Source organism: Terrapene carolina, unplaced genomic scaffold (assembly GCF_002925995.2).
Source record: "Terrapene carolina triunguis isolate 2854851 unplaced genomic scaffold, T_m_triunguis-2.0 Scaffold210, whole genome shotgun sequence".
Taxonomy (NCBI): domain Eukaryota; kingdom Metazoa; phylum Chordata; order Testudines; family Emydidae; genus Terrapene; species Terrapene triunguis.
In genome coordinates, this window is record NW_020664561.1 from 30,052,374 (window position 1) to 30,068,284 (window position 15,911).

Here is a 15,911-nt window from a genome sequence, read left to right on the forward strand (position 1 = left end):
ATGAGTAATACCACTACCTAGTAACATCTTAACGAGCAGTGTAAAAGTGAATGAGAAAAAACTCTCTCTTCTTCTGTAGTCTCAAAATTGAGGTATATTCTGCTGTTATAAATGTTTTTTGCTCTTAACCTCCATAAGCATTAATGATACCTACAGATGAATCCCTTTAATTTTAATTAAAACATACCCTGAGAATAGAGCTATTTTCACGGATACCATAAGGTAAATGATACATTATTGTGTAGACTTATGGAGAGTAGGATTCATGTAAGAGCTTCTCTTCTTGGTTGCTGGGCAAGATAAGTGGCTTTGGATCATGGATAAAGAATGTGAAGTCTCCTGTCTAACTGGTGTTACTAATGTGTGGCCAAACAGCTGTATATGTTTGCTTCCCTGCCCTACTGGAAGGGGAAAGAGTGGTAAAAATATATAGAGAAACATAGCACTTCATTTTCAATGTCACACAGTGTTGAGTGATTCTTCTCTGAAACTTCAACCCCCTAATTTTTACTATCATATTTGTTGATTGATTTGGTTGCTCTGCAGTGCCATATCTTATTTAAAAACATATTGGTCCAGAGCCTGAGTAAAATTCAAAGAAAATATCCATTCAGCAGAAAAGAAATTTAAAAAAATCTCGGATCCTGATTCTGTAACCTTTCTTTATAATGAATAGCACTTATTCATGTAGGTAATCTCACAAATCTCAGGGGGCATAATCACATGAGTAAGGTTTGCAGAATCAGGGCATTAAAAATTGCCAAACCATTTGCATATATTTTTCTAAAATCAAAATTTTCTTAGCAGAACTAAAGCGTTATGTGACCACAAAGGATATTGATTTCAAGTAGAAATGTGTACAATCATTGAGATCGGTGTTTGATTTTTTAATTTCTCTCTCTATATAAATATAGTTTGTGCAACTATGTCCTCATTATTTTTCATTTATTGGGGAGCTATTTGAGGACCAGAATAATGTTGCTATCCTAAAGGCACTTATCAGAATGTGCATTTTTACATCTACGTAAATGGCTCTTTGGGGTATTAAAACAGCCCAGGAAAAACACAAATATAAAATAACTTCCCCCCTCCAACAAACAAACAAACAAAAACACACCACATGTTTGAACCAAATATAACAACATATGGTGTGTTTCGTTAACAACTCAACATGTGCCCGTCTGCAGTTCCATGATATATCCTGTTCACATATGAGAAGATACTACAAGTACTGGTGGTATCTGGAGTGATAGATGGTGATGTTTTTACTGGTACTCAAAGTAGAAGTATGTGACACTCAAGATGTAGGCACATTTTGAAGCTGATGGGCCATGTGCTGACATCTTTCTGCATCAAAGGCAGTTTTGTGCAAAAATCAATGGCAGAAGATTATATGGTATGTGGTACTTCCTTTTAATGTCTGTGAGAGAACAATGACTGAGAAAATGTACTTTTTCATTCTTTGAAAACAAATGTATTATGTGGGAGAATATTACTTAATTAAAGAAATATTGCTTAATATTTCATTAAGTGTCCATTTAAAGGCCTAAGGTAAAGAATACAGCACAAGAGGTTAACTACCCCAATTGCCAGGTTAAATGCATCAAGTAGCTATATAGTATCTTAATCTAAAAAGCATCTGCATCTGGTTATTTTCTAGTCCCTTTTAGCTTTCAGTAAATTTTAATAAGAAATAAACTTATAAAAGATGCAGTTGTTACAATCCAAATATAAATATTTAATGAAAATCAAAACTCATCTCACACCATCTCAATATCAAACATTAACTGTGGGTGAGATTTTCAAAGGTACAATAAGCATTTAGTGATCCAGCTGCCATAGGCAGTAAATGGGAGGCAAGTTCCTTACTGAACTTTGAAAATCTCCCCCTTTCCTACCAAGTCATATTGTCGTATCAGAGTTTTGGTGTCTTTCTAATGACTCATAGCTTTAAGCTAAAGGGATAAGTTTCCAAAGAACTGAGATTCAGCCTCCATTTTTTTGCAGGTGCTCTTGGCGTATGCAAGAATGGCAGATGCAAAGCTGAGTACTTTTTCCGCTAATTATCTGATCTGTACCCACAATCAGTTTGTTAGAGGCACCAGTACTCAGATCTGTGCCTGCATTTCTGACTGCAAAATACAATTGCAAACAACTCAACTCTTTGAAAATTTGTCCCAAAATATTTCAGTTTAAGTGAAATTATCCACAAAGTGATACAGGAATGGACCAGTGTTGTAGTGTCATGGAAACGCACCACAGAGATATACATTAGTGACCTGTAAAAGCATGCCCATGCTCCAATACGTCTGTTAGTCTATAAGGTGCCACAGGACTCTTTGCTGCTTTTACAGATCCAGACTAACATGGCTACCCCTTTGATACTTGATTAGTGACCTGCACTCCCATGTTGTGGAGACAGCACAGTCAGTTGCTCTGAGAAAGGACTGCAAGACTTCACTGTACAGAGAAACTTTTGGCTAATTCAGTAGAGTATTGACAGATCTAGAGAGAGCCATATACAGCACTCTGTAGCTAGAATGATCAGAAGCAAAAGACAGAAAAAGATCGAGGGAGCTGGAGCATAATGGAGAAGTTCAATCTGTAAGGTGTTGAAAAAGGTTCAAAGGGCCTAGCTTGCAGAAATAAATAAAAAAGTAGACTAAATTTTAACATAAAAATTTAGCATAAATGGAGAATTACATTTATCATATGTAATTTATGTCACAAGTTAAATTAATTTATTATTTTAACATATGTCCAAATTCTGCTCTCAGTTACATCAATGTAAATCTGGAGTCACTCTGTTGAAATCAATGGAGTCATTTCAAATTTACACCATTTGAGAGTCATAGTCTGCAAAGGACTATTACTTGAGCACATCATATATGAGTTGATGTCCTTGGATGTCTATGACTATCAAAAGAAGCAGCAAGGATGAAGACAAGAATTGTATTGGAAACTTCTACAGTGCAGAAATCTATGCTTCCAACTTGAAAAAATTTCAAGTTAATAACAGATAATTTTTTTTTGGTGGGGGAGAGCAGTGGCAAAGGGGAGAATCATAAATTCCATGACTTGTACAAGTATCAGGGGGTAGCCAGGTTAGTCTGTATCTACAAAAACAACAATAAATCTGTTAGTCTTTAAGGTGCCACCAGATGACTTGTACAAAACTTAGTACTCTCTGTCTCTGGTTTACAGCTTGTGCTGTTCGTAACTGCATTCTGGCATTAGCTTGTTTTTTATTTTCCTATTGGTTTCTTATTTTCTGCTGCTTTGAGGACATATACCTGGGCCCAGCACGTTTTGTTGTGCTGAATCTGAAAAGAGGTCTGAAATCACAGAAGCTAATTCATATGTTCCAGAGGGAAAGCTGGCCATCCTTGAGATAGCTGGATAATGCTTACATGGTCGCTCAGATCCTTTTCCCATTTAAGGCATGGAGTCACAGACTCTTGTTAGACTTACATAAGAACATAAGAACGGCCGTACCGGATCAGACCAAAGGTCCATCTAGCCCAGTATCCTGTCTACCGACAGTGGCCAATGCCAGGTGCTCCAGAGGGAGTGGACCAACAGGCAATGATCAAGTGATCTCTCTCCTGTCATCCATCTCCATCCTCTGACAAACAGAGGCTAGGGACACCATTCCTTACCCATCCTGGCTAATAGCCATTAATGGACTTAACCACCATGAATTTATCCAGTTCTCTTTTAAATGCTGTTATAGTCCTGGCCTTCACAACCTCCTCAGGTAAGGAGTTCCACAAGTTGACTGTGCGCTGCGTGAAGAAGAACTTCCTTGTATTTGTTTTAAACCTGCTGCCTATTAAACTTGATGCTGTATATGGCATTTGGACAACAAGAAATTAAATTAGGGGCATGGCAAATGACATCCCAGTGCTGGAACAGCAGGTTCCTTCTTGGCTGAGTAACAAGAGAGCCCTGAGAAATCTAGCCTGGCTGTATGGCCCAAGGAGCGGTGACCCCACTACAAAATGCAGCTGCTGGCCTGTGACAAGTTGGGGCCCAGTGGAATGAAATTATCTCCATGACAATCAGGGGAGGTGGGAGAACAAGTAACTCATCTTTTCTCATCCCTTCCCTCCATCTCTTAGTTCCACAAGACAGTAACTGCAGCACTAGGGCTAGATTTAGTCCTGCTTCTTCCGCTGCCTCAGTATGATACAAAGAGAGCAGTAAGGATGCATGTGGGGATGCTTAGAGAGACAAGAGGCTATTTTACAAAAGCCTCTTGCCTTCACACACACCCCTAGCACCTCTGCAGCTGCAAACCTTGAAGCATGAACATTTTCCCACCTCCTCCTGGCACAGTGGGTCAACCATCCCCAAAGTCAGGGTTTCTCAAACTGGGGGTTGTGACCCCTCAGGGGGTCACAAGGTTATTACATTGGGGGTCGCAAGCAGTCAGCCTCCACCCCAGGCCCCACTTTGCCTCCAGCATTTATAATGGTGCTAAATATATTTAAAAGTGTTTTTAATTTATAAGGGGGGGGGCGTACTCAGAGGCTTGCTGTGTGAAAAGGGTCACCAGTACAAAAGTTTGAGAACCACTGCCCAGAGTCATTTGATTTAGTGTACAGCCACTCTACAAGACCTTCTGAAGCTCCCATTCTCTGTACGATCACATCACCTGTAGTGTGATATGCCAAAAAAGCTTATTAAAAATAATATCCTCCCCCCACCACACACACACACACACACACACACACACACACTTTTAGGATCTAATCCTACAGTCCTCATGCAAAGTCCCACTGAAAAAGTCATTGTGAATTTTACTGCTATAGATGCTACAGGATTAGTTAGATAATTAATGTTATTCCACTGATTTCCTATTTTTTTAGTATTTAACACTTTTGTTTGATAAGATTTGTGTTTGTGATACATTTTTCACGGCACAAATCCACTCCAGCTTTAGTTTTAAATAAAAGAGTGTCTGTGCTTCTCAGAGTGCACAGGATTCTTAGGCCTAATGTATATTTTCATTTTTTTCCATTTGGCAGGTGACTGGGCATGGTGCTTATGGAGAAAAAGGACAGAAGGGAGAGCCAGCTGTGGTCGAACCTGTAAGTACATGGGTGGAGATTTTCTTTTATGAAGTGCCATGGGATTTTCATAGATAATTTCAGTGCCAAACCATGTCACCTATGGCTAGGAAGTCAGGATATTATATGTGATCTCCTCCAGTGCTATCACCAGTATTATTCTGTGGACTAGCAACACAAATGATAAAGAAGAGCCCCACAGACACACCTCCTTCTGCCATATACTGGGCCAACTATGATGTCCCTAAGACAGACCAAACCTTCTTGTGGACATAAAATAAATAGCCTCAGAAGAACTGTTCCTGTTAGTTTTCATCTTACTGTCCCACACATCATGAGACCAGCCAACAAAATCCCTATATTTGTTTACTGAAATACTTGCTTTTGATGTTGTAACATGAATACATAAAAACAGCAGCACAGGGTCATGTAGCACCATCATGAAGCAACATACTGATGCTCTGCTTATTTATCCTGCATTCAAATTTGTGAACATTAGCAATGTTAAGGGAGCAGCCTAAAGAATGCCTCTCAGCTGTGAATAGCAATGGAGGCAGTGAAGCAGCTTTTACACTAAGACACAGTTATGTTGTAGCATTGTAGTTTGGATGAATATTATAAACCTGCTTTAAAAAAATACTGCAATATCTTGTCTTAACTTTATAGAGTGGCTAGCAGAAGCTGAGTACTACTATCATTTAATCCCCTGGAAGTCTGAATGGCTCTCCAAACATATATTTGACTGGAGTGGAAATAAGTGTGGTAATTTTAAATTAGCTTTTAATGGCAGTTTGTATCAACTATCACAGAGCTTAGTGTTTCTAGAAGTCACTGGTCACAAAAGGTAAAAGACGGTAACAGAGAATGAGTTGCAAGTCAGGAATGAAACGCAATGACAATGACATATGGAAAAGCTCAGACTTCATTATCCCAGAAAATATCTGGTTCTTATAAACTACTGTCATTCCCCACTGCTATACTTAAATTCTCTAGCAGTATTTTTTTAAAAACCAGTTGTGAGTCAGGCTGCATACAGCATACCATGCTAAAAAACCTCCCACATTTATGTGTAAAAAGGAAGTTTCTGAAGCCAACCCAATATTTTTAAAGCTTCTACTGTAGTAATAGAGGCTTCACCAATATTCCATTTTGAATTTCCTCTTGGAGCAAAATCCTCAGAGCAGCTGTTTGATACCAAAAGCATGGTTTCAGGAGAAGGTTCTGGATGATATCATAAGTGTGTGTGTGTGTAGGCAGGCATATAACTCCATGAAGCAAGTAATTCAAGATCGTCAAGACCTGTAAGTCTTCCCCACTTTTAAAGTTGGAGAACTATAAGGTACAGTTCATCTCCTTCCTAATTGTACCTCGGAAGTCATCAGCAAAACTGTCCTTGCATAAAATGGAACAAAACCAGGATAATGTTAAATCAGCATATATGAGTTACCATTGTGCCTATTCTGCTAATGTTTTTTTCTTGAAAATTGGTAGCACAGAAAGTGTGACATTGCCTAGGGTAATTTAGGAAACTTCTGTGCAATTATTTTATATACTACAATGGATGCACTGAAAAGTACAAATTATAGTCCCTGAGAGAAAATGTTAACCTTAGTAGTTATGGAGATAAGATTTGTTGTGCTTTGATGAGAACAAACAGATGGGTATGGAAGTGAAAACATAAGGATTATAATGTCATAAGACTCCTTGCTAATTTTATTGCAATTGTAATTTATTCTTTGCTTTGTACACTTTCTCTAAAAGATAATGAGTCTGGTGTCATTTTTTCTATAGGGGATGCTTGTTGAAGGACCAGCAGGACCAGCAGGACCTCCAGTAAGTGGATATTTTCTCATTTTGTTTGGTTTTCATAGTTTAATTATAGTTTCATTTTAGTGCATTCAGTGTGTTCATTGTGCTTTGGTACTTATGAATTGACATATTTAAAAATAGAGACACCATTTCTCATGTAGAATGTACTCAACACAGTAGAATAGGGCAAGATTTACAGAAGATCTCAGCTCAAGTGTTTTCAGTGGGAGCACACTGGGGTGCAGAGAACTTTTTTGAAAATCTGGCCCAATTGTGGGTGCCCAGAATTTTGAAAAACTGACTATACATTAATATAGAAAAAACTCTACCTTATTATTTGGAGATAATCATTTATGGGTCTTAAACATAAGTTTTTGTAGACAATAGTTGAACACACTGATACAATCGGTCATTCAGCATAACCATTTATGGTCTGTTTTTTCATAGGGTCTTACAGGACCCCCAGGTTTACAGGGTCCCACTGGTCCTCCAGGTGACCCTGGTGAGAGGGTAAGTCAAAATATGGATTATGCAGTTTATTAATGGTATATCTTGCTCTAATCATTGTAAGATTTAAATGGGACAGATGCTGAACTAGTGTATATTGAGATAGCTAAAGTGTAGTTCATGGAGCTGCACCAGTTTACACCAGCTGAGGATCTGGTCAATATTTCTTTTTAAGTAGCAATACATAGTGAAAACACAGGAGAAAGAAGCAATGTCCCTGTGATGCATTTCTAAGATTATAGTATCTATCTAACCCTAATCTCACTGTTTTATTTTGGTGTGAATGATTTTAAAATGTAATTAAATAATCATAAAAATCCAGTTACAAATCTCTGATATAAATTTGAATGATATTTAAACAAAATGTTTGAACAATAAACCACTGAAATGAAGAGATGAATAAAGGTGATGATATACAATAACAAAATCCTCACTGAAATGATGGGACACAATGGATACTGTCTGTCTGAACTATGTTGGACATATTGTGATCTTTGATGGTGCAAAGACAAATGAGCTTATTAGCTAGCATTACATGATATGGTTCTTGAAAGAAAAGGTGTGGTCATGCCTAAAATGATAATCTAAGAAAACCCATTTTAAAGTCATGTATTTAATGCAACCATTACTTAAGTTTTCAGTGTTTTCGCAGGCCTTTTGTAGAATTTTAAAACAGCCTAAATACGTTCAGTTCAGGAAAATTTTCTATTGCAATAGACATGAAATAAATGTCACTCAGCTTTACCAGTGACAGTTTACTGAAAAGGCTAGCATGTTCATGAAATATTTGTTTCTGGGAGGCACTGAGAATACAGCAACTGTTCACTGTATAATTTGACATTTTTGTTAGAATTCTAAATCATACCACACACTCTACATGTAGAAAACGGACTGGCATAAGCATTTTTCTTCAACCTTTATTCTTATAGATTTAATAATTCCATATATCCTTGTGGATTTAAACTGATAAAGTAACTCAGAAACTTAACATGATTATAATAAACTTGCTTGGGGTGATATTTCGTTTGCTTGTAAAGTTGTAAGTGATCAGTAAAATTCTACATGAAACAGCTCTCACAATAGACACATCAAGGTCATGTTTCTGCACTGGGGTCTACCCTTGTAAAGTCCTAATCATTTCACTAGAATTCCATATGAATGCAGAGATTTGTACTAGCATATCCTGGTGCTGCATCAAAGCCTACTTCTTTAGCATTACAAAGTGATTCGTTTAGAAATTTAGCTTATGCCACTTAAGATAGTTTTTTTTAAACACATATGAAATGTATTCACAACCTACAAGAATGAATACATGTGGCCCTGTAACTAGCAAGATGTGTTTAATTAATCTCCATTTCCTTTTGATTTCACAGGGCCCATCAGGGCGTTCTGGCCTTCCAGGTGCTGATGGTTTACCTGGTCCCCCAGGTACCATGTTAATGTTGCCGGTAAGTCCTGTTAGGGTTACAGAGTGGTCAAACTTATATTAAATAATGCTTTTGCTTCCAAAGAAGGGAATTAATTAAAAAGACAAAATAAATCTCCTGTTCTACAGCACGTTCTGTGTTTGGAAAGAGATGTACAGCAGAGGTTCTGAACATTTGTGATCCTTGAAGATCACTTGCTAATTTTCACAAGAGAAAAAGTGTTAGTCCTGGTTTTCCTGGCCAAATTTAAACCTGGGTGATTGCACTATGCCTGCTAAAATACCTTTATAATTTTCAATTGTCAATGGTATTATTCTCCACTACTTGTCTCAAATTATTTGGGTGTGGCACACCTGAAAGCCAAAGCCAATATATGCTTCCTGCCTTCAAATCTCATTGACATAATATGCTCAGCACCTTTCAAGATTGGCCTTTGGTGTGCACACATATTCAACCCAATCCTGCTTCCACTGGAATCCATAGCAAAACTCCACAGGATTCAGGAGCAGGCACAAGCCCAAAGCTAGTATAGTATGCTGGTGTGAACGGCAATATATCAGTGTAAATCATTATAAGGTTCAGCAGCTACCGTCATAGGAATTAATAAACAGATTGCAAATATAGTGAAGTACAGTTGGTAAGATGTGATGGATAGAAGTGTTTACTGGTTGTAGTTGCTGCTGGATATCTGGGAATTACATCACTGGTTAGTAAGAATGAGGAAAGAAAGCTTGTGGAAAGTTTATTTTCTATTTGGAGAACAATCGGTGAAAAGTTATTATAATGAGCTGTGTTTTGAGCTGGCACCTGCAGTATAGTTCTGCTAATATATCATTAGTAGAATGATGGAAACATTTATTCACCAATAATTATTTGATAAAAATACCATTGTTCCCCAGGAATATTATTCACAAGTTATTCTTCCAACTCTAGTCACTCTTTCAGAGAAGGGTACTTCATACTTTTAACGGTGTGCTCTACTAGGTGTGGCAAGGATGGAATAAATCAGCTATAGGCAACCTGCTCAGACACTTTTGTGAATCCCACTAGGCACCTCTCTCTGCATCTTTAGATCTGTGTAAATCTGGTCCTGAGTGACTTACCAATGCCACACCAGATGTCTGTGGTGGAGCGAGGAACTGAAATCAGGTCTTCTAGTGTCTTAAGCACAGCTTGCACTGCATTATTCAATAGACTATCTACATCAAAGATTTCAGGGAAACCTCTCACTGTTTCTGTATCACTGGTGTAGCTCCAGCCTTGCTAGGAAGAGTTGGTATGCTTGTATAGACCAACGGCTGGTGTTTTTACCACTGTGTTATCTAACCCTGCTCTGAACATAGATGAAAAAAAATGCTGATGGCCTGTCTATCAATGGTCCCACCATTGCTAGCACCAGTGAAGTTGCACCGATAATGGGAGTTTTCTTAAAAATTATCCCTGTCTAAAATGCCTAACAAAAAAAGTAAGATACAATAGGAGTATGTATTTTATAACACCCTCTTACTGTAAAGGGGACCTCTAAATATTAAGGGTAATCTCAGCTTTTATTAAAAAAATGTTTTTAGCCCTTTTCCTTGCAAAGATAGCCTTGAATACATAAATCAGTCATTAAAGTTGAAAGTATGTCACTGCAATTATCCTGAACATCACAGGTTGTTCATGGTCCCCACTATAGCACTCAGGGCTTGGATCCATCAAATGCTTCCCTTAGTTTTGGAAGGCACACAAACAAATTTGCATTTGTGAGGATCATTACTGCTCAGGACACTTCTGACACCCTCACTGCTGACTGCCACAAGCTCCTTCCTATTTACTTCCTGCACCTTCACTAACTACACTGCTGAGCAGCCAGTGTATTCTCATAGTACAATGGTTCTGTCCAATAGCATGAGAAACGTAGGTGCTGCAGCACGCCCTGACTTGAAGTGGTTTCCATTATATACAGGGTTTACAGTCTGGTTCAATGGCTGTCAGCACCCCACTATACAAATTGTTCCCGCACCCTGCCCTGGTCTAATGGACTAAGCAGAGGACAAAGAACCAGGGAGTATTGCATTCTAATCTTTGCAGTAACAGTGACTATCTCAAGGACTTAATCAAATCACTTAATGTTTCAGTGTTAGCTTCTCCATCTGTAACATGGGCAAATGCCCCCCCCCCGTGAGGTGTGTAGGTATCCATCATCTTACATAGTGCTTGAATTCACCAGAATGCACACAGACATGCTAATGGGCCCCAGCTGCCCCTGGCTAATTTGGGCAGCTCCAACTTGATTATTATTAATTAATTATGATTGTTATTACTGTAAAGGTTGACAATTCTACATGAACACCAACACAAAGAGGGGGCTCCACTTCTGCAGCAGGAAGCAGGGGTGTTGGGGGCAGAATCTTGATGATCCTTTTCCCATTTCAATAAATAAATAATAATAATTAATAATAATAATAAAAGATCACTTCATTTGTAGGTGCCCCATAGAATCAGCTTGCTGGCCCTTCCACAAGCCATTCCTTCAGGATAATGATATGATTGCAGTGGAGAGACATCATTTATACTTGGAGCAGCAGCAAAAATTGTTTCATGACCAGGCTAAAAATGCGAAAATTGGCTCTGCTAAGAAGGCAATTTAACTGAATTTGGAGAAAGTCAGAAGTTGACAAAAGATGGGATTGATCTGGTCCCATGTTTTGGCACCACAAAGTAATTTGATCACCACATTCAGGACACACTAAATTTGGAGAATTGAGAATAGTGAAATAAACCATTTTCCAGTTAACATTTATATCTACTATAATTAGTATATTTTTAATTAGTATATAATTACTATAATTAGACAAATTAGACTGATTAGACTGCTTTACATATTCTCTATATGTTATGTGATGTACAATATCAGTTGTATCTATCTAGATAAGAATATTTGAATTCTTATTTAGAAGCCTTGTGTACATCCATTTAAGTTGAGAACTTAGGAAAGGACACAAACTATTCCACATCAGATATCAAACTGTTTTAATATCAAATCTTGACATATTGAATTGCATTTCTCCTGCTACTAACTAAAGTTGTATTGGCTTTTGCTACATGGTACTAGTTGATTTTGGTGGCATTTCATCGTTAGTACAATTTGGCATAAAACAGGAATCCATTCTGGTTTCCTATGTGGCATTTTAATGGCCCATTGCAAAAATGAAAATAAAAGGATTCCAGTGAAATCAACAGAAATTTTACCTTTTATTTATATGGGAGCAGAACTGGGCTCAAATTCTGTTAATGGTAACTTAATATTCATACTGGAACCAGTGGGTCTTATTTTACACTCTGTTGAAGTTTAATGAAGCAACACCAGATTAAAAGTGGAGTAAAGAATCTGGCCCAATACCCTAAGCAGCACTTTCTGTAGTTGCAGTGAACAAGTATATTTCTAACTTGGCTAATTGTGAATTCTTTTTCTTCGTGTGATATTTGTAGTTCCGCTTTGGTGGAGATGGTGAGAAGGGCCCAACAATTTCAGCTCAAGAAGCTCAAGCCCAAGCTATTCTTCAGCAGGCGAGGGTAAGAATGTTAAACTGGAATAAAAATAAAGCTGCAAATACAGAGGAGACTTGTGTGAAGTTGCCTGCTATACTGGGGAGAGAAAAAGAAAACATGAGATAGATGCAGATGATATAGACGTTTGAGTGAAGTACTGAAAGCAGAAATGAAAAATAACGTTTCAATAAGTCGTGAATATTATATATTAACACACACATATTCACTCCCCACACACACACGTGAGACATTGATTCACACATGAATGTTAAGATGAGAACTGTGGGAGTGAAGACAACAGATTTCATAGGTTTGCCATGGCAGCAGAGCAGCAGAACATCTGACCAGAGTTGTGGAGGAATTTGGGATGACAGGTTGATGAACTGTCCAAATCAGTTTACTGTCTGTCTTCCCTTGATTAATTCTGGAAAGTGTAATATATCCTCTGGAATGTGTATATGTATGGTGACACCATCATGCTTCATTCTCGCTGTGTGGTCCAAATGGTTTAATTGAGAGATAGAAGCAATCATCAGTGTGGGATAGCACAGAAGAGAGTGGCTTGAAATACTAAAGCATCTTCTTTAGTCCAATAGAAGAACACTTCTTAATTGCAAAGACAGACATCCAGTTCTTAGGGTTACCAGTGGTTTATTCTACTGAAAATATACTGATTTTATGGGAGTGGAGGACAAACTTAGTATAAATTTGTATGCATAGTCTGTTATAGTCTCATTTAGTAAACAGTAACTGACAATTGCTGAGTAATATATTGTATGCATCACACATGTGACAGCTTAATACACACAATCTTTTTAATATGGGTTGCCAGTTGCTAAGCTCAGCAAAATATACATCTACTCATGAACGTGCAGTTAAACTTAGTCACCAGCCACTAGCATGAATTAATTACTAATAATCTGGCCATGCAATGAATATTATGTAATTTTTGTAGCTTCCCCTTGAAATATGTTTTTTTTTAATTTTTTTCATTTTTTTAACAGATCGCTATGAGAGGGCCACCTGGCCCCATGGGACTCACTGGAAGACCAGGTCCTGTGGTATGTTAAACAAAACAAGGATAAAAAATGGAATACACAAGTATTAAAATGGCATGGTCCAAATTCCTGCCTCACTTACACCCATGCAATAAAAGTGATTTGACTGGGGACTTCATTGGTATAATTAAGGCCAGAATTTGAGTCCATATTCTTTTGAGGGGTCTGAAGTTCAGCCTGTAAGCTAATTTAATGTTTTGTATGTATGGATAAAGTACACTTTAAAACTTCTGACTGCCTTATATAACTAAATAAGCCTGTGCAGTTAAATAACCACACCTTTCAGTATTCAGGGTGTTTACTATGGTAAATATTTGGAACTGAAAGGGAATGTTGCAGAATAATCTTACCTTTTCATCGTAGGTAAAGTAAGTCAGTACTGTACATTGACACAACTCCCATTGACTTCTAAGAGAGTTGTGTCTATTTACTTCAGGGATGAATTTGGCTCACAGACTAATATTGAATGATTTTGAAGGATATTACTGTCACTGTGGTTGTAAAAATGTTCTGAGTTCAGTACCCAGTCTTCAGGGAACAAAAATCACTGCTTTTTAACAGCAAGCATATCAAATAGTTCTTAGGTCACCAGTACATTTGCCACTGTTATCTCTACACAGCATTTTAAAAGTATAGCACATGTGAGAAAAGTGGAAAATCAGGTAGGAGGCTCTGCACTTTGTAAATCACCTGACCAATCTTGTAATTGTAATTTCCTCTTTTAGGCAATGGGATACATTGTAGACTCAAATAATCCACAAAATGCTGTAATTTAGCATTTACCATTTTTCAAAAAGCCATTTAAGTATAGCAACAACAACGTAAAATGATAACTTCTGGAACCAAGATTATAGGCTTTGTAGAAAACAAGTCTTTTCTAAAATTATCTCAGGTGATTATATTTATCGTCTTGGAGCCAGACAGTAGGGTTTTTCTCTAGAGTAAGTATAGCATACAAATTTGGAAGGATTCACTTAGTTTGGAAAGCAATATTTAGTCTGCTTTGTTGGCATGGCTAAGTTGGCAGATATTTTGCCTGTTTTGTGATTATAGTGATCGCTAACTGCTATATTTTAACAATGTGCTTTGAAAAACAATGGATGAACTGCAGTACAAAGAGAAAGTTTAGCTCTCGTAATAACATAAAACACACATCTAGTTGTAAAATATATACAAAAATATGCTTAATGTTATTTAATAGCAAAGCAGGTTATTAATGTAGAACAGGTATCCATGAAACATTCATGAGGTGGTATAATTGTAACATCAGGAGTACAAACACTTTTCCTTCATCTTTTTTGGCCCCTCGCTGCCTTTATGTGCTCCCTCAGAAACAGCTCATTGTTGGGTGGTAACATTGTGACATCACTGTTAAGTCACTTCCCCTGGCCCATCTTTCTACCTCCTTTTCCCCCTCCTGTCATCATCTCCCTCCCTAATTCATAGCTCACTGGATGAAGTATTGATCAGCAGGTAGGAGGGGCAAATGGACAATGACATCTTATCTATCATCTATAGAATCCACAGTCCAGGCTCTTAACCCTAATACTGCTGCCATATATTGTTCTAGTACAGGGGTTCTCAAACTGGGGTCATGACCCTTCAGAGGGTCATGAGGTTATTACACAGGGGGGTCGCGAGCTGTCAACCTCCACTCCAAATCCCACTTTGCCTCCAGCATTTATAATGGTGTTAAATATATAAAAAAATGTTTTTGATTTATAAGGGGGGGTCGCACTCAGAGGCTTGCTATGTGGAAGTGGTCACCAGTACAAAAGTTGGAGAGCCACTGTTCTAGTAGCACAATGTAGCCAAAAAGCTGTCCTAACTGCACTCCCTAAGGATTCATTTTGTGAACAAGGAAATCCCAGGGTGCATAAAAATGGCATAGTGGATCTATGTCCCAGCACATAGTGGTGAGGGTATATATGGAGAGAATGGGGCTCTGTCTGGGAGCTCTCATACACCAGTGATGATTGGCCGCTGCAATGGCCCTTTAGACTACTGGCAGCTGGCGTAATCTTGCCACAGCTGTAAATTGGACCTTGGGGTGGCTTGGTACCCTGTGGCCCCAGCATCATGTAGCTGCAAAGGACCCCTTCCTCACCAAGTTATGCTGAACCCCAAAAGGCCAGTCCCAAGAACTGGCACTTTCTGTCTATCTAGGTAAAACTGAGTGGTTTCAGCTGAGTCCCAGTCAATAAAAATAAACAAATAAATAAACAATTTCAGCTAAAATCATTGGGCTTTAATTGTAACTTTGAAACAGATACAGAGGGGCAAATTCTTCAGTGGCATAACTCTCCCAGAGTCAATAGCATTGCCATTGTCTGTCAGCAGAGAACTTGACCCACAGACTTTTGGTTGATCACAGTTAGGCAAATTCCATTACATTTATAATAAATCAGATTAAATTGGTGCAAGGTAACAAACCAACTGATACCCTATTTCCACTGGTGTAAATTAAGAGACTAGAAGATTGCATTCAGTACATACTGGCATTA

At 38.0% G+C, this 15,911-nt stretch overlaps 1 protein-coding gene across 5 annotated transcripts in view; it reads left to right on the forward strand.

Moving 5' to 3' along the window:
• Positions 1-15,911, forward strand: part of LOC112108480 (collagen alpha-1(XI) chain) — a 221,790-nt gene that overhangs the window by 73,353 nt on the left and 132,526 nt on the right. For all 5 annotated transcript variants that reach the window (XM_026655480.2, XM_026655483.2, XM_026655482.2 and 2 more), the window contains 6 exons: positions 5,031-5,093; positions 6,864-6,905; positions 7,329-7,391; positions 8,762-8,836; positions 12,290-12,373; positions 13,354-13,410. In XM_026655480.2, coding sequence (XP_026511265.1) covers positions 5,031-5,093; positions 6,864-6,905; positions 7,329-7,391; positions 8,762-8,836; positions 12,290-12,373; positions 13,354-13,410 — 384 coding nt within the window. The remainder of the gene's footprint in view (positions 1-5,030; positions 5,094-6,863; positions 6,906-7,328; positions 7,392-8,761; positions 8,837-12,289; positions 12,374-13,353; positions 13,411-15,911) is intronic.